This window comes from Pecten maximus, chromosome 8, assembly GCF_902652985.1.
Source record: "Pecten maximus chromosome 8, xPecMax1.1, whole genome shotgun sequence".
Lineage (NCBI taxonomy): Eukaryota > Metazoa > Mollusca > Bivalvia > Pectinida > Pectinidae > Pecten > Pecten maximus.
The window spans coordinates 12883971-12906357 of NC_047022.1; the positions used below are offsets into that span (position 1 = coordinate 12883971).

The 22387-nt window shown below is 34.2% G+C and overlaps 1 protein-coding gene across 1 annotated transcript; it reads left to right on the forward strand.

Annotated features, from left to right (window-relative positions):
- Positions 1-6701: 6701 nt before the first annotated feature.
- On the forward strand, positions 6702-21301 carry LOC117333492. Its single transcript, XM_033892806.1, has 3 exons — positions 6702-7120; positions 17743-17939; positions 18988-21301. The coding sequence occupies exons 1-3, from the start codon at positions 6859-6861 to the stop codon at positions 20632-20634; spliced, it is 2106 nt and encodes a 701-aa protein (XP_033748697.1). The 5' UTR covers positions 6702-6858; the 3' UTR covers positions 20635-21301.
- Positions 21302-22387: the final 1086 nt, after the last annotated feature.

Genomic DNA, 22387 nt, shown 5'->3' on the forward strand with positions numbered 1-22387 from the left:
TAACACCAATATACGGTGATCTTGAAATGATCTAGTACAAAAACTTAACACCAATATATGGTATCATGAAATGATCTAGTACAAAAACTTAACACCAATATATGGTATCATGAAATGATCTAGTACAAAAACTTAACACCAATATATGGTATCATGAAATGGTCTAGAACAAAAACTTAACACCAATATATGGTATCATGAAATGATCTAGTACAAAAACTTAACACCAATATATGGTGATCTTGAAATGCTCCAGAACAAAAACTTAACACCAATATATGGTATCATGAAATGATCTAGAATCTAGATTTATACGTAACGGTTGGTTTCTGTTGCCAGAACCAAATTTGTACAACAGTCATTTACGCTGTTAAATCACGAACTGCTTGTTAGGGTAAGCCACCCCAGACTGACGTGGTAGAAGATGAAGCGAATGAGCATTGTCTTACCTGTAACCTGTAAACAACAAAACAATACTGTAACAAAGAGGACAGAATAAGAAAAACAAAAGGTATATTTACAGAAAGGCCATTGGAAATGAATACGGATGTTCAGACCAGGTGTTATAGCATTTCAAAGATGTATGTTTTATTCGCAATCATGCTATCTGAACTCAAGCAGCCTTTCACTAATTGAAAAATAACAAGACAATCAATGGTTTCTGTTGTATGCTTTTTGCCGTTGTAAATATATATAGCATATAATGATCACTTTAAAATTTTTGATTATCCTAATCAGAAATGTATTTTGATAATAAATTGGCTATTGCAAATTAAAGAATGCCGTTTACGAATTATATAACATATTTAAAATACTATTTATGCACATACGTTAGATAATTAAGGAGTAATTTTACCTAAACATAAAGTAATGTCAGTTCTGCTTTTTATCTTTCAAATCACGTCTAGAACGGGTTTTCTTTATAACTCTATTCTATGCATACAAAGAGGGAAGGCAACACTTAACAAGGAAGTCGTGTACTCATGTTTTGGACATTTATGATAATTAAGAATATCCTTTACCTTTACACAAACATAAAGACATACCTACCGGCGGGTACATAATACGATGTGCCATTTTAGAGACGTATCTGATACTTTTCAAAGGTATCGTGTTACATGATGATACTGTACATAATATATATATATATATATATAGCAATCATCAAACCTTTGTAATTATCAGCTATTTTTATTAGTACTTCTATGGGCAGGTTACTTAAAAGATCAATACCTTTATAACCGAAGACAAAAATACAATAACGGTAATTTCTATACATGTTGTGCTTAAAATACAATGAAATGTACAGTGGTATTGACAATGTTTTCGATAATAATTACGATTTGTACTTTGTCTTCCATAAACATGACGATTATACACCTGTTTTCTACACCTGTACATTGACTGAAGGTAAATATATGTCCCTCTTCACAAAAAAGTTTAACAAGGTCTTCTGAATTTTTATATACAATGATAATATACCATGCTTATATTTGGTAATATGTGGTAATATATATATTGAAATTTATAGAAACTATGGTAATACGAGTGAAATAGAACATAGTGTTTATACATGTTTACATGGTAAAACGTGCAATATGTGTATACTAGTTAATTGAGGAAGGAAAAGTCTAAACAAATCCGTCAATATTATATATAATATCAGGCCCTTTCCCGCTATGTTTAAAAGGATTACACACATTACCGTCCCGTCCTCTTCTCCTTACTCCGACCATATCATTTAACAGCGAGTGTAAATGTATTAAATTTATAGACGGACACGAGTTTCTTCCCTTGTTTTCTAAACCACTTAGCCTAACTTGTTCCGATTTAAGGGACGCAACTCTGGTTTCTCTATGCATTACTGAATACAATTTAGCATTGCATGCATTTTAGGTCATCAATATGTTGGTCGATAAATGAAGATAATGGCAAATCAAGATACTTACTGTAAGTATCATTTATTCATGGTAACGAAGTATTCAATGTAATTATACAAATTGTATCATATATTATATTTAATATATGGAATATTTACTATGCTATATATCTAAATAAATTTATTTACTAAATAAAATGTTTATTTTTACTATTTAAGATATCTATATTTGCTTTGTAATGTTTACTCTATAAAACACCTTGGAAATTTTATATCTTAAAATTTTTATTTGACGTATAAGATACCTTTAGATAAATGATATAAACTTTTTCGTTTTCTGTATGATATCTCTATCTTTATATTAGATAATCATAAAACATAACTAATATATAAAGCGCAGCAGTTCATGAGAATATATCAGAGCTCGGAGCAAAGAAACATCAGGCTCCAGTTTCATCAATGTGCCTTAACTTTAGGATATCCCTTAAGTTTTTTTTCTAAAGGAAAGCTTTACATTTCTTAATTCAACAATGATTTCCTATGGAACATTTTGAAGGGAACACAATGTTTAGATTTCGCTATATTGCACCGAGTAATTGTTTACGGTCAAGCATTGGAATACTTGATAAAATTGTACCACTTTATGTGCAAAAAAAGGTTGTAAGATTCAAACTTTCGCCGATCAACACTCGATTCCTAGGCCAACTGTGTGAACTAACCAGTAAGGTAGCAATACGAAAACTGACAATGTATGGGAGGGCCTATCCGATTAACTCCGCTAGCTTTGCTCTGCCACGTCACCCTAGGTAATTATCACCCTTACCCTTTTTGAATCACGACATCATTTTCGTTCTTCCCTTTGCATTTTCAGGTTAGTAAGACTCCATCTGAGTCGGAAACCCATCGGCATTTTATATCTAAATTTCCTGCAATTCGCATGCAAAATCACATTATTTATACTTTCCCGAACAATGATAATATGAATTAGTGTTGAGTAGCAGAGTTTTTTATGGTTTTATTCAGAGATGGTTTGGTACGAACTTTTAAATTTCAAAAATAATAGAAAATGTAACTTAAACATACGTTCAAAATTGATAATGCTTCTTGTCGGTAACGAAACAGAAATCTAACTTTTAAGTCCATTTAAGTGCCTGACATCACCTTCGTCAGACGTTTCGTCACGATCCACGACACCGGCTGGGTTAATCTCGCTACTTCCTCTTTTTATTGTCGTCTTCTTCATTCTTTCTATCACGTGACCGGTTTGCTTCATCATTATAGACATGAATGCAGGTTTCCCGTCACATCGCGTATCTGGCACTTTATCCTCTGCTTACAGTATTTCTCTCTCTCTTCCGCAAATTCAAGCTGGATGCGATATCTGCCTAACTACTTTAACCAGTTTCTTCCTGTCCGCTCTATAACACTTGACAGTCGAAACGCTGGCCAGTGTTCCTACGCTCAACATCCAACCTTACATCAAACAACCGTATCCTACTGATGACATTCTTCCATTGAATTGTGTTCCTCCACTCGTTCGTCTCTTCCATTTTGTCTTCACATAGTAACAGCAATTCCATCATCAGGGCTTCCCCCAGTTGTGGAAGCACACCCCAATGTGCGCTCAGAATGGTCGTGGTGTTACCTATATTGGAAAACATTTTCATGTGGATGTCTGTCCATTATATTCCGTCTATCGTCATTACCATGTTCTTGCTTCAATCCCCATCGCACCTTAAGAAATAGATTTGGCTCTATCTTTACTTTCCGTTTAATAATTGCCCTACCGGTGAAACCGGTGGGACTATAGGTTTTCGTTGTCTGACAGTCTGTTTGTCTGTCCATCTGACAGTCCGTCCACTCAGTTTTCCGCATGCTTCAATGTATGTTGGTGAAAGTTGGAATGTAACTTCAGTATGAGTAGCTACAGATCAAGTTTGAGTTTCAAGGTTTTTGGATGAAGGTCACGGTCCCTGTTATTATTTCAGCGGGGCCGGTAGAAATACCCAGCAAACTTTTTGAAATAGCAGTAATCATGTTGAATAAATAGATACAAAGACAATGCGATTTTTTTTTACATTGTACATGCATATTGTTGATGTATTGCATCATGCAAGCAAAATATAACATTAACTCTGGTGAGATGTTCATCCATATTAACTACATAGCCATCAGACGAAATGTCAACAAATTATACGTGGAGCCATTTCATGTAAACACTAACACTTTTTGAAGCGATTCATTAGCGTTTGGAACTGCTTGACCGCGTCAAATCATTAGATACGTCGTAAATAAGAATTCATTGTAAATCACATAGCTTAAGGTCCTAGATACTATCAGTGTGGTACTGAAAGGCAAAACCCATTATTGACGTTTTATTGTGAAGTCTCATTAAGGACTTACAATTATCTAGATGAAAATACGTCTATGGACTTCTAAGGAAGAAAGTCACTGTGTATAGCTTGACTTTCAGTGGAATAATTGTGTGTCGTATTGATTTTTGTGTTAAATAATATATTATCTCTGGATTAGTAATCAATGGACCATGACCACGAATAATGCTGGTAACTAACTGGGTTATTTATTATTGATAAAACATTATATTACTGCGGCAATAAATCATATAGGATAATATTTGACAATAACGATATTGATCTGTTTTCAACAATACACTCCAAAGTCCCCAGGGTCAGCCCAGGTTTATCTTTTGTCCATTATTGTAGCAAACTAAAGCATAACACGTGCAACATATGCCTGTTCGCTCAGATTCTCAAAGTTATATCTTGGAGCCATCTTCACCATGGAAACCGTAGAGGCACACGTAGAAATCGACAACCGATCACACATCAAAGCCTTGTCATAGTCAATATCAGTTGTAAATCTCTATTTTGTCACGATTATTCCAGCTATAAAAAAATGCCTGAACCCATCGGGTGTATGCGAAGCTCGTAAACTGTGCAGCTCGAAAGCTGGCTGCACTCAAAATCGATTAAGCATGCGATGGTCTTAATATGCCGAATGGATACTTGCGATATCATAAATTCAATGTTGAATAATTAAACAACTATGCTTGTCCTTTACATTTCATTTATTAGCTAATCCAGTCTTGTTCTAAATGTCAGAACGTTCTGGAGTGCCATGTTGGCAATCAAGGTTTCCTAACGGAGACAGTTCAATCGACGCTGACAAAATATTTCAGCCTTCATCTTGACCTCTCTGGCTGTACTTTGAATTAATTCAGAAAGTGATCGATGGTGTTAAATTATCAGTATTTGCGGCTTCATTTTGAAATAATGTAAACTGATTCATAACTCAAATAGTTCATCGTCTAGGTGAGAATATCTTCATATTAAATTTTGACATTTGGACGATATGTTATTTACAAGGACACGTTTGTACACATAAGCATGACCACTGACCTATATAGGGAAATGAATTTATGAATATCCTGATAATCATAATCATCGTTCTGTTACACGCCTCTGGCAGTTATTCTAATTATTCAAGTAAACAAATTAATGTCCATACCTCTATCGCCTGACCCTTAGCTTACTTAAATATATGCCATATTTTTATGCTACATTTTAAACGCTCTTGTTATGATATTTCCGTCTAATATATTTTAATAAAGGAAAATGGAGAAAAAAAGAAGAACATTGATCTTAATATACCTTTTGAAAACTTCAATGCCTCGGCTTAAAATCGGTTTCTTTTCAACGAACATTATAATGAGTTGTTAAACTCGATAAATATCCGATTAGGAAAAGCAGGTTTAAGTATACTTAATAGCCATACAGTACACAATAGTCTGCAATACTTAATAACCGCAACATGCAAAACAAAATTGCGAAACCAAAATGACCGGCCAGGGTGCCAGATGTTACTTAACGCGATGCTTCCAAATGGATAAAAAAGGAAACGAAATGCATAATGCATCAAATCAATTCAAGTGTTATCGCTTAAGAGGTATTTCTAAATTTCCAAATGGGAAAAAATGGTGAAATATATTATTTATCGAGTCCTACCCACTTTGGGGCGTAAGGGCTCATGGCAATGGTAATGATGGGTAGATATGTATGTATGGGTCATCACCTAAGTTATACGTATTTTTTCACTCCATATATTCAAAGATGTATTTTCAACGTCACGGTACTATTTAACCAACAATGGTTACATTAACAAAGCATGATTTTCCCGTTATCAATGTATTATTGTTATGTCGTAAGCCAAGCAAATCGAACGTGTCATCGCTATGAAGATTGTATATAGATCTTTGGAAAAAATATATATCTTAATCTGTAGCTGATTCGTTATACTGTTGAACAATGAAGGGGTAATGACGTTACTTATTTCCCATGCCCTTTGTGTAAATAAAACAGTGGATAGCCTCATTTAAATGCTTTTGTTCGGATAGATCGTCATGGATTGCAGACCTGAAATAACGCCGAGTAAAAAAGAGGGTATTGATTTTTTGAAATAGAATGCGTGATCATTGTTGAAACGTGATATTCACTGAAAGTATAAACTCAGTGACGCGCTAATATCTGATGTGGTAGTTAAAGAGTCGACATTACAGTTATACACGATACTACTGATTGAAATGATTTTAGTAGTATACGTTCATGAACCGTAATGACCTTTTTTACTGTATTGATAAACTATATTTTTATAAAGTATCAACCGTGTCGATATGATTACCTGTCGATTATTGATTAACTGTGTTTAGACGAGAGAGCTTCAATACAGCTTGACTATCAGGCTGCGTTTCTGCGTATGTTGATATTTACCTTATACAGGTTAAAGCCCCGGTAGCTAACTATTGTGAAATCGGTTTACGTTACTTTATGCACATAACAATGCCCAGCAGTGTAGGATATCGGCAGTGTTGTGGCTTTCAGCGTCAAACGAGGACGCTCAATACATAGTCTGCCTGACATTATGTAAAACGGTTAGCAGACGGTATCCCCCACCAGAGGAAGATGAGGCACCGGCAAGGTAAAACGGTTGAGCATAAATACCATGGAGGTAAAGAAAATGGGGCAAATTCGAACAGCAGAAACAAGAAATTGAAACAACACAATATTTCTGAAGAGGAAAACCATTCGGAGGAAGAACATATATTTCCAAATTGGTCGCCATGGATACTTTATGCCGCTACTTTGGTGATGCGTGTAACTTATATAAACCGGAAATCTAATTGGTGGATTTACCATCCAGACGAGATATATCAATCTATTGAAGGTAAGGAAGAAATTGAACCTGGAATTATGATAAAAGATCATCGAAATTTGTGTTGTTTATACCTACCATACGAATTAATGACATAATGCATTCTTGCAGTTAAACATGTCTAAAACCACCCCTCAACAACAGCTTTTATTTCAAGCAATTTTCGAGAGTGCATAAAATCTAAAGGAAATAGTGTATAATATGTATATCACACATTTTGTTTTTATTTTCTAAAGTCATTCTTTAGTTAGTATGTGATATATGTTAAAATTGATATACTCTGTCTTTACCATGAACATATCATGATAAAACTTAAGGGTGGTCGAATGTATGATATTATCTACAGACAGCTTGTAATCCTTAGACATCTGTAACGTATATAATACAAATCACGCTACATACGAAATAAAGACACAGTCCCTGTATAATACCTAGAGTTATACTCTTCGTTATAATTTATAGCCAAGTACGATACCAGGAGTACTTTATTTACAGGCTAATGTCTTTAGTATGCATTAGCCAGCTGTCATGTCGGTCAATGTAAATAATTAATGAGGGGATAAACATCATTAATATACAATGTTATTATGTATGTCATGTGTAATGTATCTCACTTTGTCACGTGTGATCCCACCATAGAACATGTGTATTTTTTTCGAGACAGACTTAATTAAACCGTCTGTTTTAGGTTTCAAATAGACCTGCATACATTTCTTTTTGTAACAAAACATTTCGGTTTGTAGAATTAAAGATACACTTGTTGGAATCGTGCTTAACATGAAACTGATCCTGTTTATGGCATCAGATGGGGTTAATAAGTAACCAGTAATGCATAGCTTAGCGTTATATATCTAAGGGAGTATTGTGACACAACCTTAATGCAATACCCATTTTATACTTAGGTATGTAGATTTGAGTAAAGGACGTAAATCTGTTGGCGTTTCTTTAACAAGAAAACACACCCAGGCTTATCAAATGTCAGTAGTCACCCGATATCTCTAGAAAAGTAATTTTAGTTCTGGTATTTAACATCAGTTTTGTGCCATTGGAATTGTGTACTATAATTAGGATCTACGTGAGTGAACTTGACTTTATGACAGATATATATGTGTGTGGGCAATAAAAGCCAGGGAAACGATAAAGTAACAGGCAATTCATAATTAAAGTATGTACATGCATACTCTATTCTGTTAAATCAAGCGTTTCTAGACTTCTGTTCCTTACTACTTATGAACTGCACTGCTGCCTTACTTAATCATATTCACACAACTTAATGGTTTATCTTAACACCTACTACCAGCTAAACCGTATTAACATTCTTAAATCATAAATCCTAAATGAAATGGACAATGACGACATAATGGATATCCTCAAAACATTAAAAGGTTAATTATATTATCTTGCCCAGTGTTACCTCCTAGACATGACACTGATTACTAACGCCATAGCTTTAATTATAGCAATATCTGGTAAAAACTTATTAGGTTTTTTTCTGAATGCTTTAAGGGGCCATAAATGGGCATCATTCCCAATTGAAATTATTTCATATTTAGGCCAAATTCCCAAAATTTGCAGTTTACTCCTGATAAAATCTTTCCCACTTCAAAATCTGCATCCCAAGATGAGACAAAACGCCATATCCCGAACCAGTTAGAAAACGCCCCGCCTATTGACTCGATAACCTCTGTCCTACCTTCAGTAATTACTTTCGCTTGTTACCGAGATTTAAAGTAATTATAGTATACATGTTGCTTGTCCAAACACAACCTATCACTTTCAGTGCGTGTCATCTTTGTCCAATGAATGTGCTATTTTTAGGTTTCCATATTAAGTTTCTGTCATGAAACCTGTGGAAAATAAATATATTGACACCAGCATGCTCGACCAAATCAAAATACCCTTGTAAAACTATTGTTGTCTATGTATAGACATACATGATATTGGACTTCTAAAGGGCGACTTCGGGGAAGTCAATATTGTAATGCTAATTCTATAGACGGTACAATACGGCAGACAAAATTAAAAAGAATTTGTCTCCATTTTTTTTTAAAATCTTTTTCATAACAATAAACTAATACCGTGCTGACCTGTGAAAGACGATGAAATGGCAAAGATGTATTGTTTACATAGAAAAGTAAATGTTTGGACGGTGTCTCACGGTATATATAAAGTAATACAAAAACCACCTGTTCGTAAATAAATGTCTTTTTAACGATACAATTTCAAGTACATATTTGATAACCTCTTTGTAATTGTAATATACGTAAACTGTGCTGATCTCCAATTTCCGCCAATCAAAAGAAATCCAAGAAGCAAGAAAGAGTTGTAGGACGCCGTTTACTTTTTTTTTTTTTTTTTTTTGATCTTCTGTATTCTATCTAATTCTTCCATAAAAGAACAGATTTGGTATGAAAAACCGATATTTAAACCCTTTATTTCTCTTTTTGTTTTTTAGATTATTGTTTACAAAATGTGTTCCACTTAATCTTATGATAGAGAATTTCATCTGTTTCCCTTTCTTAAATTCCGCTTCAATACAGTACATATTCACAACAACACATTGTTAGATTGAACTAACACGGTGTAAAACGTCGCTACTGTACACTCGATTGTAGTTTTTGTAATGAATGAAAATTCATTATCATATGTCATGGGCAAACCAACAGGATAAAGTTCATATCCCTCACTTTCTGCACTTTCTATAATTAGAAATTCTATCAACACCATTTGTTCAGCCATTCGAAGAAATCGAGACTGTGACTGTAAACCACGGCCGGTTGATTAGTTTATTTCAAATGCACTGGCAGTTCAGCTCTATTTCATGCTGAGTATGCTAAATTATTATTATTCTTTCCATTTTAGTGTTAAGCGTATTTCATTTCGCATACCAGACGACTAAATCACGAATTATTTGCATTAAGAATGTACAGAATAAAATTTCGATGCATAATTCTCAATGTTTTATAGTCCAGATTCGTCCTTAATTAATATTTTACACAACTCAATTGTGCACGTGAACCTGATTTAGCATTTGCATTAAGGTGCTAGGTGAGCTCCCAAGATAGAATAGTTTGTGTCTGAAAGGTAAGATAATCTTCAGTTAGGATGTCATTCTATCCGACTGATGTGTATCAGTTACCAGATAAATGTTGTTCAGGATAAAAGGCATGTAACATTACCATGTAATACGTACTCCTATTGTCGCCACACTGTGACACACATTGTTTAATTACTGGACAGCCTGGCTGTTAGTTGCCAAACATCGGAGGTCAGTGACCAAGGTCACAAATTCCATCTGAAATTACAACATAGCATTATCAATTACTACATTTTGGCAAAGTATTAAGTGTCAGAACAGGTATTAATGTCGGTATTCTTTCTTGTTTTAGTATAAAATAGATTACACAGTATTATGTACCTTTAAGCAGTATAGAATATTTTGGGAGTTGACCGAGATATAAAAACACACGTTTGTTTCATAAATGTATATTGTCGCTCGTGTATATGATTTTTACCTGTGTTTCTTCCTGTGAAATATTAATTCATGTATGTTTAATATGTATACGTGACACGCGCCAGCAATTAAATCAATATCGTCCGCTTTTGAAGTTTGTATTAATTTTTATATCTTTTTTTTAATTTAAAAAAAGTGATATAATTGCGTACTTGTCTTTAGAATATTTAAACAATATTTTACTTTGGAAATCAATTATTTCTTTTCCTGTTTTTACGTGTTTGCACTTGTAAAATATTGACATTAACACAACCAAGACGAGCAATACAAATATTTTTTTTGTGTTCACCCATTGTATTATAACTTAAATAGTCCAAAATAAGGTAAATTCTAAGGTGTTTTGTTTCTCATTATCCAGAACTGAAGCTATATGTGTGCATTTAAATGTTGATTTTAGTAAATAATGTCCAGGGGTTATACTTGACTTTGTTAGTTTTATGACATGTAAAGTCATCGTTCGATGATGACCATAAAATTTGTATATTTTTTTACTACTCAAAATTTAATATACTCGGCATAAACAAACTTAAACGCAATGGATGTTACAGAGGTATGAATGATAAGTCATACACATGTCAATGGCAATATACAAACAGAATATAGATTTGAGACACTCAAAATGTACAAGAGGGAAAGGACCAGGTGATCCGAGTGGTAAGCGTTGTATGCTTCATCCACGACTGAAAGAATAAAGCGACTATAACTGTAAAAATTACTGTTAGAAAAAAATTATCAGGGGTTATATTTTTAATAAATATTTTATATAACTATGACTTTTCTTAAATGGCGAACATCAAAAGTGTCCATAATAGTGTTTTGTTATTTATGAGAGGTAATCCCCGTTTAATGAGTATGAAGTATACATATGGAGTCTCTTTGAATTCTAACAACACATCGTAGAATGGAAGTGTTGGTATGGTGACTAGGTGATCGGACCCAGGGGTGACTAATTATCAACCGATAACGTGTTTGTGTCAGTGAGATCATGCTATAGATGAACATAGTGTTTGGTCGTGAGGCTACTATCATTGTAAGTAAAAGTGCTAGGTGTGTTGTGATTGCTATCATGGTTGGTTATATTACAACGGCGAGTCCTTGAAGGACGTAACAGCTGTATGGTGCAGTTTGCTTCACTTTTAATCTTCTGAATGAATTTGTCTTAATAATTGTTATGTTTTAATTCATTCGAATAGTGACATTGTTGAGAATATACAAATATACTTGATGTTCCTGTGAAGTGCAATATTGAAAATTATTATATTCATTGAATACTATACAATTCGTTGAATTATGTTTCATTTTCACTTCCTATTCAGATTTTAGCATTTATTTTTTATCTATTTCGAGGTGATTAACTTGAGACCTTTGCATCACTGACGAAATCATTTTGGGGATTACTGTATTGGTGGTAGTATATTTTGTGTCTTTAGTACAATCATTGAATTTTTTCTTCTTTTTTTTTTTCTTCTTTTTTTTCTTTTTTTTTTTTCTTTCTTTTTTCTTTTTTTTTTAACTCCCAAGGTTTACCGTAGCCTGCATGTCACTGTTTAACACGTGTACATTTGAATTCCAATATTGACAATTATGAAATTAATTGAATTATGAGGCATCTAGATTTTGACATTTCGTTCGACCTGCTTCGAGTTTCAACACTTCAGGTCTTTAGCAACACTGGGGAGTCCTAGAGGGACAGAACAGCTGCATGATGCAGTTCAATTCGTTTTTTTATTCTACTATATATAAATCTATCTTTGTATTGAAATATGTTAATATCTTGCCTGTGCTTTGTACAATCTTCAGAGAGGAGATTACAACTAGTTCAACTAAATCAATTTTATTGTCACGGTACATTAAAACATTTTCTAGAAATAAGAACGTGTCGTATTGTAAAAAAAGGAATACTGTGAACTTACATATTTTGGCGTAATAAAATTTTAGCGGAAATCTGAAAAATAAATAGCGCCATGATTAACTACAATGCTTTCCATATAGAAAACATTGTATAAAACGGTAATTAGCGCAAAAAAAATCGTAATCTAGAGGAATAATTCATGCGCGAAAATCTCTCACATAAGATTAACGCTCAAATATGTGCGTTTACAGTAGGAGTATGCCAACATGAGAACAAAACTGTAATTATGATTCCACACGATTCTTATGATGACGTGTTAAGGAGCAAGTTGGGCTAGTGTTTCAGCATTGTACCGTGAAAAGGTGATTGACCTATATATTGTACTACCATTCTTGTTTTCATTGTTTCGCTTTACATACAACAAGTTTTTTATATTGGAAAAAAATATCCGATTTCATTCTCATTTCAGATTATATTTATCTGCAAGAAATTCGTACCAATCAGTACTAGTATGTATAAAAACTGTACAAAAACATCTTACTACCTATCGGTATTGTACTCTGTCTTTCATAAACTCGACACAACAAAAGCTTTAGTAAAGCGTGTCATTTGTTTTCACCATTGGAAGGCTTCGCTCGTGACTATTTTCGCGTGATAAATCAGATTTAGATGCCGAATCCTTTACAAAACGATTTAAATGTTAGGGTAATTTAACATTCCACTTGTTCCTTATTTACATTGTGTTGGTCACTCTAAAAACCTTATCAACTGAACCGAAACATTAAGTCGTTGTCATTTAGTGTATATTTACATAAGCAAGCAGCTTGAATGAAAGTCGTTTACTTTTAATGTTACTTTGATTATAAGTTTCCTCTCTATCCGAACCAGGGTTATTCATTTAGGGTAGATGTTCGAAGTGCTAATTATAGGTCGGAGTTAAATTATATGTCAAATGTCACCTCTATACCTATTATCCAGTCTTTTCCATTGACCGATTTAAAATGATCCCCCGAGATTTATATATCAAACACCTAAGTGTGGTCCATGTTCACATTAACTTTCATATAAGCCAATACGCATGAACTTTTTATATATGCTGTAAATATACATGCAAAAATGTTTTTCATGCAAAGAATCTGGTTATATCGGTATCAAAATTATCATTTTGATTTGATTCTGTGTGTGAACAGAATGACTGAAAATTGCTGATACAAGGTCATTTTTCTAGGTTTGTATTCTGTGTTTCCTCAACATCCAATACAGAATACCTACATACTATCAACGTACATTTTAAGCGGTAATCTTATTTAAGCGGTTTCCGTGCTAGAGAAGCATTATGCTAAATTATGATTGCGCTAATTGCTCTTTCTATATACTGTTTCTTTATGAAATAATTTTGGCGCGCCAATTTATTAATGCGCTTATCTGGTTAGATCCGGAAATTCGCTAAAATTTGAATGCGCCAAATAAAGTACGTTTACAGTATTTGCATTTCCCTTGTATTGTAATTGTATTGTATCCACACCACCAAGTCTTTTGTGTCTCACTAGACTCTTGTTCTGACGATATGAATCAAGGAGACTTCAGAATTAGACATATCTCCACTTTCAATGCTTGTTCTAGAGTTCCATTAGTGCTCGTCTGTGCTCAAATCATACCTGTATGCATACCTCTTATGCAACATCCTGAAGTGCACTTAAAATATTATGTCGCCTTCTGTGAGCCTGTCTTTGTTGATATGGAACACTGAGAGTCTTGTTGACTGACGACAGCGTATCTATAAAAAGATAACCAAGCTTACAAAAAACTGCTACATAAGATGGGAAAGACGGTCAAGTTTTAAGTCAAACGTCAACTGTCTATTGTCATGTACAGCTAAGTTAACAGCGTTATTGACAATAGACGACACCATGGTATATCAGGGGAGGTAATTTGATACACGTGATTAAATCAATTTCCCCAGGGAAAGTTGAACATAGAATCCACTACTTAACACTAATCGTTCTTTCGAAAAACTAATTTTCACCTGTCATCACCATTATTGATCACGTGATCATGTGGTCTGCTACTGTTAAGGTATGTGCCTAGTGTCATGTGTGGGTAGTATGAAAGCTAAAATAATTGTCGACACGCTTCATGATAAATAATTTTAAAAAAGTGGTATATATGGCTAAATGATGGACCAAAAGTTTAATAAATAACGAGAAATTTGGCGAATGATTTGCTTGATTAAGCTTGAGTACCATTTACAGACGACAGGGCTGAAACTGTTCTTCACTTGTTTTTACATTTGAATTAAGCTGTACTTTCCATTAGCATTTTCTATAACATTAGATTTACATAATAGAAAAACACTTCTATTTTCATCAGCTAAAACGATTGCTGCACGATAAAAATCTTACTATGTAAGTGCAAGACATGACGAAATATAATGAGCGTTGGAGATGTCTGGCGTCTAAAGAAAATATATTATCGCTTGTGCCAAGTCTATCACAATGAAATATTTCTTTCATGTGATCCACGTATATTTATCTCACAATTAAAATGTCTACGGCGAACAGTAGAGGACTTTAACTGAAATCTCCATTAAAAAGGATGAATTAGATTAATTGTGGTAAAGTAAGACGTATGGGTGGTCAGACAATTATGTCACGATTACAAAGCTTTCCAAACGTAGTTTAAACGAAGGTACATCTGAAAGAGTAAAACATTCAGATCTAAAAGATCATGTTAATTGTTGATTTAAAGGGTTATGTTGAAAGTCTTCAGCGATATAAATTCGTTGACGTTGGTATGTTTGAAACCCTACAATACTGATTGATTATATCGTATTAGTTTCAACAGTGTTGTACCTGGAGACCTTACTACTTACACTCAGGCTTGCTTACATGTGAAAAATGGTCTAATCGATCTGGGGACCCAGTTTTTAACTCACGAATGGCTCTTTTAATTCAACTTTATTACATCTGTCTCAGCCTACAGTTACTCCTCAAGTTGACATGGACACGAAACACAAGTACATTTACATCATTAGAGATTTCAAAATGAGTCCAAGCCTTTCATTAACATAAATTATATCGTTAATTACAACTTATCAAAGGACTGTGCTACCAAATGGAATTACATTGCTATAACTTAAGTAAATGATAGCTATAACTAATATTCCCGGTCCGTACAGGTAGATTTTATAGGATATTTTCGTCAGTGATTTATGGTTCCTCGGTCAGTGCCCGACATCCCAAATGATCATGAATATATTTATTTGAGATGTACAGATGACGAAATAATTTAATATTTAACAAGCATCATATCAAATAATTCAAATCTTGTGACAAATCAAACATAGATTATTTTGAACATGTAATTTAGTATACTGTCGTCCAGAATGAGTTTTCTGTTGAAATGACATTTGTTTCTTATATTAGATTTGTAGCAAGGAAATACAATGACATTTTGTTAATTGAAACAACGGCATTTTTCATTATGATGTGTATCAGCAACGTCTGTAAGTAAATCAGTTAAGCAATTGAAAACGAGAACAGCATGTATTTCGTGATAGCGAAATGGTTTAATGTTATTTTATTCCGGCAGGATTATTAAGAAATTGCTTCGTCATGTACGATATTGGTATCAGGCTGATACATGCATATTTACGACTGCACATAAACTATAAATGCAGCGTCAAGCCTTTCTGTTACCGACACCAAATGTACAACAATCATAACGTCTCCAAATAAGACTTCAAATATTGAGGAAAGTGTATGGTTACTGAAATGTAAACCGACAAGACTTTAAATGCTAGGGATAGTGTATGGTTCCTGAACCTTAACCCGACAAGACGTCAAATGCTAGGGATAGTTCATGTGTACTTAAATGTAAACCGACAAGACTTCAAATTCTACAAAGACTGTATGGTTACTGAAATGTAAACCGACTAGACTTCAAATGCTAGGGATAGTGTATGCTTACTGAAATATAAACAGTAGGAAATAATTTCAAATAGGATTACGGTTGCATTGGACAACATAAATCTATTTGAATTCCATCAACAACTAAAACTCGTAAACTCCTTACGGGAATCAGTCAATCAAACGAATATTATTCTGAGAACAATAAACAACTTGGACATATTTAGATAAAACAGCATGTGCCTTTAGTACAAAACCCTCGTAAAACATCAGTATCAGTAAACTTACAGTTAACTTATCAAATTAAAGAGGCTATTTTCTATGGTTCAAAAAAATTTCGCTATGCTACTAGAATATTTAAGCAAAAATAATATATTTTGGCGGAAATTTTGAAATGGACTGTTATTATCTGAATGATTCTCTTATTTTTTATCACGATTATATATAATCTTCAAAAAAAAAACTGACAATTTTATTTTACTGTAATAGTAAAATCTAACCTAACAGAAGCAAGGCGACATAGAAGGTATGCCTGAGAATAACACATGCATCCAAGTTTGTTAAAAAATGAAATAAGGGTAGGGAAATTATATACAATGTATATATATACAAAGCGAGCATTTTTTTGTATAAGATGCTAGACCACACAGACGTTCACGACACCTATAGGAAACTAGACACAACATAAACGTCTCAACACTGGATTCTGATACCTGTACTGTTCATACCTGTTGTCCTCACACCAAACAGAAAAATATCTTCACGCCATCATGTCTGGTGCGGGATTATATTTACAAATGCAGCCGCCATGTTTTTTTCTTGTGTTAAATACACATAACCCGCGTAATCCACCATTCCGAGGAATCCTAAACTCAGTCATTTGCTATACCGATCTAGGGTACTTTTAGACATATGTTATATATATATCATGTTAGGAAATCTCGTTTAGGTATCGTACGAAGTGAATTCGGCGTAAATTGTTAAATTCAATATTAAATATTGAAAATATATTTTCATATGTTTTCATATTGTTCATAAAAACTTATTCAAATGCTGGGCGACTTTTTAGCGTTGGGATTATTGGATAGCTGTCAAAGGAAATATCCTTAAAACAAATACAAAACAAACAAAACACACACAAAAATTGTTCGGCTCGGTATATTTCAAATCTTATTTTTCATTTATCTTTCTCTTTTAGGGTGATTTTTTTTCGGTATCATGCTGCCTAATTCTTGGCATGCTATTCCAGTACAGCATTTCATAAATCTTATATATGTCAGAGAACGAATAACTGGTATCTGCCCATACTTTTTAACATCAATTTCATCAGTTGAATAATATTGTTCTCTTTTTTTTTCAGTTGGATTTTCTGAGGCATCTGGTCATGGTTTTCGAACCTACGAATACCTCCCTCCGCCAACAAACGTAACCACTTCCGTGGAAGAACAGGAAGTTAAAAATGGGATGTTTAGTATGCGTTCCTTCCTGTTCCCGCTCTTTTACACGCTTGTATTCAAAATGGCGGCCATAGTGGGATACGAATATAATCCATATCTGGTACGTATACTTATTTCAAATACCATATTCACTGTTTTGCACACTACATAAGTTCTTTGTAAAATGGCTATGAATTTATGAAAATTTAAGTTCGTGCGATTATCAACATTATGTGCTCACAATATAGCCATCAGGATATCTAAAGAAATTAATCTAATACATTTAAATCAACCAAATGCGTTATTGTCTGGTATATACTGATTGTGAATCATATTTTTCCCGTATTTGGCATTTTATCGATAATCTTGAAATGAATGGTTGTACACTTCGTGATATTTTTTCTGAACAGTTATCCATGGTCCTTGTAAGAGTGTCTGCCTCTGTGAAAAAAAATGTGTCTTTTTGAGATTCACCATTGACAGCAACATCCATATAAGATTTTCAAAAAAGAGTACATCTAGTCATTACTTGATATAACTTTTGGTAAAACTTTATTACGTAATATCATTGCAAATGTTATATATCTATATTTGTTCTATTTCTAAATTTCGAATTTGTAATTTTGGATGCATATATCTGTAATAGAGGGCAAAACTAATTGAATTTTAATCACTGCCTCCGCTAAAGATTGAACCTGGGATCTCTGGCTTACTAGTCTAACGCTAAACCGATCCAGCTAAATAGATCGCTCCAGATGAGCTGCATATTGCGGCTAGTATTTACAAGAGTTACATATCAAATGTTCTTAAGATCACTTTCATGACACATGGTATATCTTAAACAAATGCAAGTCATTCAGAATGACACAGGTGCTGTTATTATCGCTATTATTCGTTTAAATTGGTCTATATATCATGTATATTAAAAGAAAGCATCAAATGATTCACGCTCATGCAATCCTTCATATTGGTCCTTTTACAAAGCTGTTGGAATCTCCTCTATCTCTCTTTATATAACCAAACCTTTCCTGTTATATATGTTATACAGCGAATGCACCCTCTGTTGATAACGTAGTATATTTTCAACAAATAGAAATAATGTATATGTACACCTTGTTCGAGGACATTTCAGACATGAAATTGTAAAATCGTCTATTGTTCTTTTTCAGTTGGGAAGACTCTTCCACGTCATCATTACAACACTACTTCCGGTGTCTGTGTTCAACTTTTCTCGGACTTTGTATAAGAACCCGGATGTGGCATGGATGGCCGCTATATTCGTTTCATTTTCACAAATTCTGACCGTGTTAGGTACTCATACCCTGGTCAACAGTTTCCTTTCACCCTTTGTATTTTATGCCATGTCTGTAGTTGTGGCGTCTATGTTTGACCCTGGCCAACAACCTGTCGAGGAGACTCAATACAGTCAGTATTCAAACGGTGTAACAACAAATGGCCATATACCAGACTTATCAGGAAATAATGGATCAGAGACAAAACTGAACAAGTCGCATCAAAATGGATATAAAAGCATAACGAATGGAACACACAAACTTGGTGAAAATGGTAAATATCAAAATGGGTTCTCTACTTCACCGTTAGGAATTCTCAAAGAACAATCTGCTGGTGATAGACAAAAGACGGAAATGTTTGGACAGCGCTCATCACTTTCAAAACTGTTAGGAAGTGGATTCGTCTTAGGCGTCGCGTGTTACATCAGAACAGACATTGCGTTATTTGGTGTAGTGCTGGTCACCTTGTTTTCTATAGAGAGTTTGTACCAAAACGTCTCCAATGTATGGAAATTATGGACAAGGTTTCTTCATTCGGGGTGTGGATTCATTTTAGGTGTCTGCCTTGGAGGTTTCGTGGACAAACAGATGTATGGAACTTGGTTTTTGTCTCCTCTTCAGTGGTACCGCATCAACATCAGAACAAACCTCTCAAGTATTTTGTTTGGTTCCAGCAGTTTTGATGTTTACATAGACGGGATATTTCTCCAGAGTACGTTTACTGGTTTGTTTTATTCTGTGTCCGCCATTGCTTTTTGTATTTTAGCAACTACAAAGAATAAAAGCATAGATCAAACAGAAAAAAGACACACAATTGTACTGTGTGTTGCTAGCATTATACTTTTCTGTGCGTATTCCATGGTCGAACATAAAGAAGTGAGGTTTCTCCACAACGTCATCGTCCTCCTTTTGATGACGTCAGCTTTTTCGTTGCACTTCGTCATCAATCATATGCTACATTTGTCTCATCGTAGGTCACAATGTGTGTTTTATTTATTAATCGTGTCTTACGTCATCAATACCTATTTTACATTTCCGTCCATAAATTATAATCCAAACACGTTAACAACCAAGAGGATGAAGGAATCAGCGGAAGTCAATGCTTGCCTAGAATTTATTTCTCGTCAACCAAACGTCTCGGGAGTTTTCGTTGACTCGAGTCTATATCAAATGGCGGGGCTTTCTATCATCAAGCACAATGTGCCACTAGTCATACTAATTCATAATGAGTACCATGAGTATCCGAATGCAACGTCATCATTCCTTAAACCAGGAATTCGTGTTGTTAACAGGTTTTCCGACTTCATCCACTCCTCCAATATTGTTTACGTAACCAAACATCTTCTTCAAGGAATGACATACAGTTACATAGTGACCAACCGTATTCGGGAATCCTCGTTCGGAAACATTGGATACAAAACAGTTTTTGCATACGGAACACACTTGGTTCTTCATAGAACATTAACTAGTCAGGAAAGAGAGCTTCGCACGAAAATATGCCACGAGTTTAGCGGACGGCGATAATGCAACAGTATTAGAATACGAAGCTAGTTGGTTGTTTACTGCTGGTCTGTATCTGAAGTCCATCCATCGCGCAGAGAGTGCTCTTCAAGTGAACGACCAACGAATTCGACCATTTCAAATCATTGGATTGTCGTACGTCAGATTGAACCAGTGGGTAGATGCACGCAAGATAGAACAGCGGTGTTTTAATCGTCACGGGGAAGCAAAGTGTCGGGAACCACAATCGAGAGTTGTTCTCCACGAGGAGTACATACCATTTGATGAAGCAAACTCTCGCCAACAATTGTAATCGAGAGTACTAGTACTTCCATTTGATGAGACTAGGCCAAGTCTCTGAAGCTATTATAGTCGACATTACTAGTACGTTCATTTGATGAGCAATCTCTAAGCAACTGTTGTAGTGATTTTTATTTATTTATTTATTTTCTTTATAGCTTTATTGTATTCATTCTTTTGTAACAAGCGACCGTTTATAATTTATTGGTATATGGTGCTAAGTTCTTTAGAATAATAGATCGTTCAGCACAGTAGATCAAAAGATAAATGGCATTCAGTCCAAAGTACGCAACTTCAAAAAGATTACAAAATATCAAAATAGATGTCTACAGGAATTGGCAAATGATGTTCTTTTGTCTTTATGCTTAATGTTGTTGGGGTTTTTTTTTTGGTTTTTTTTTCTTGTTGTTTTTTTTTTTTTTTTTTTTTTGTTGTTTTTTCGAAATAAACGTTTTGGTTGGTAAATAGAACTGGTTGGCAGTATACCGGGTCTATGAATGACACCGATGTGTTCCAAATGTCCGTTCCGTAGTTCCTCCAACACTTGGAAATATTCTGGCATACACACTTCAAATTGCCCATGATGGTTATATTTTCGTGCTAATTTGTGTGCGAGCTTCGATTGCTGAAGGTATTAAGCATTTACCCCGTGTATAAATACAGTTCATCAAAGTTATAAAGCATAAATTCTTTAAAAGAAACATTTATGAACATTCCAGTTTTAGTATAACGCAGCATATCATCATCGGATATATTTTCCAATAGTGTATAGTTGTAAAGAGCAATTGTATTGAGCAACCAATCAAAATGAGGACGCGCACGTGTAGTCTGTCTAGGAATAGTCATGCTTAGTATTCTCGCTACAAATAGTGTAATCAAAACATGTTAGACCATAGAATGTACACGTATACGGTAGTCATCATTTATAGCGCCTATAACTGTAGATTTTATACTCATTAAACGGTTATTTCTTCCTATAAATGGTAAAATTGGGTTTGCAGCACCTATGTAATGTAAGCAATATTATTTGACAATCAAAATTGAATTATTCGTAAATAATCACAGTTGGAAATATCCGTGTCATTGTAATTACAGAGTTTCTTTACTAATATATATTTTACAACATTTGGGAAACAAATGATTTCAACTTGTGATAATCACTCTTGTCTGTCCGGACGGAAGCGCGCTACGGTTCTTTCTGCGTGAGGAAACTAGAGCACCTGGAGAAAACCAAGGTGATTTACATTTTTATATAAGGTTGGAGGATCGAAGGTGAAAAACGAGTTTAAAGTTAAAATTTGAATCTAAATTTAATAAGAAGATATTATCAGACTAATCGCCTTCAAAATTTCGTGTGCTGCATTTGTTTTATTAAAAATACATTTATAAAAAAAAGTTATATTTTTGTCATGAAAATGTAATAACAATGCACCTGCATTGAACTGCCGGGATGGCAAATTAGTCTTGTGATTCGTTC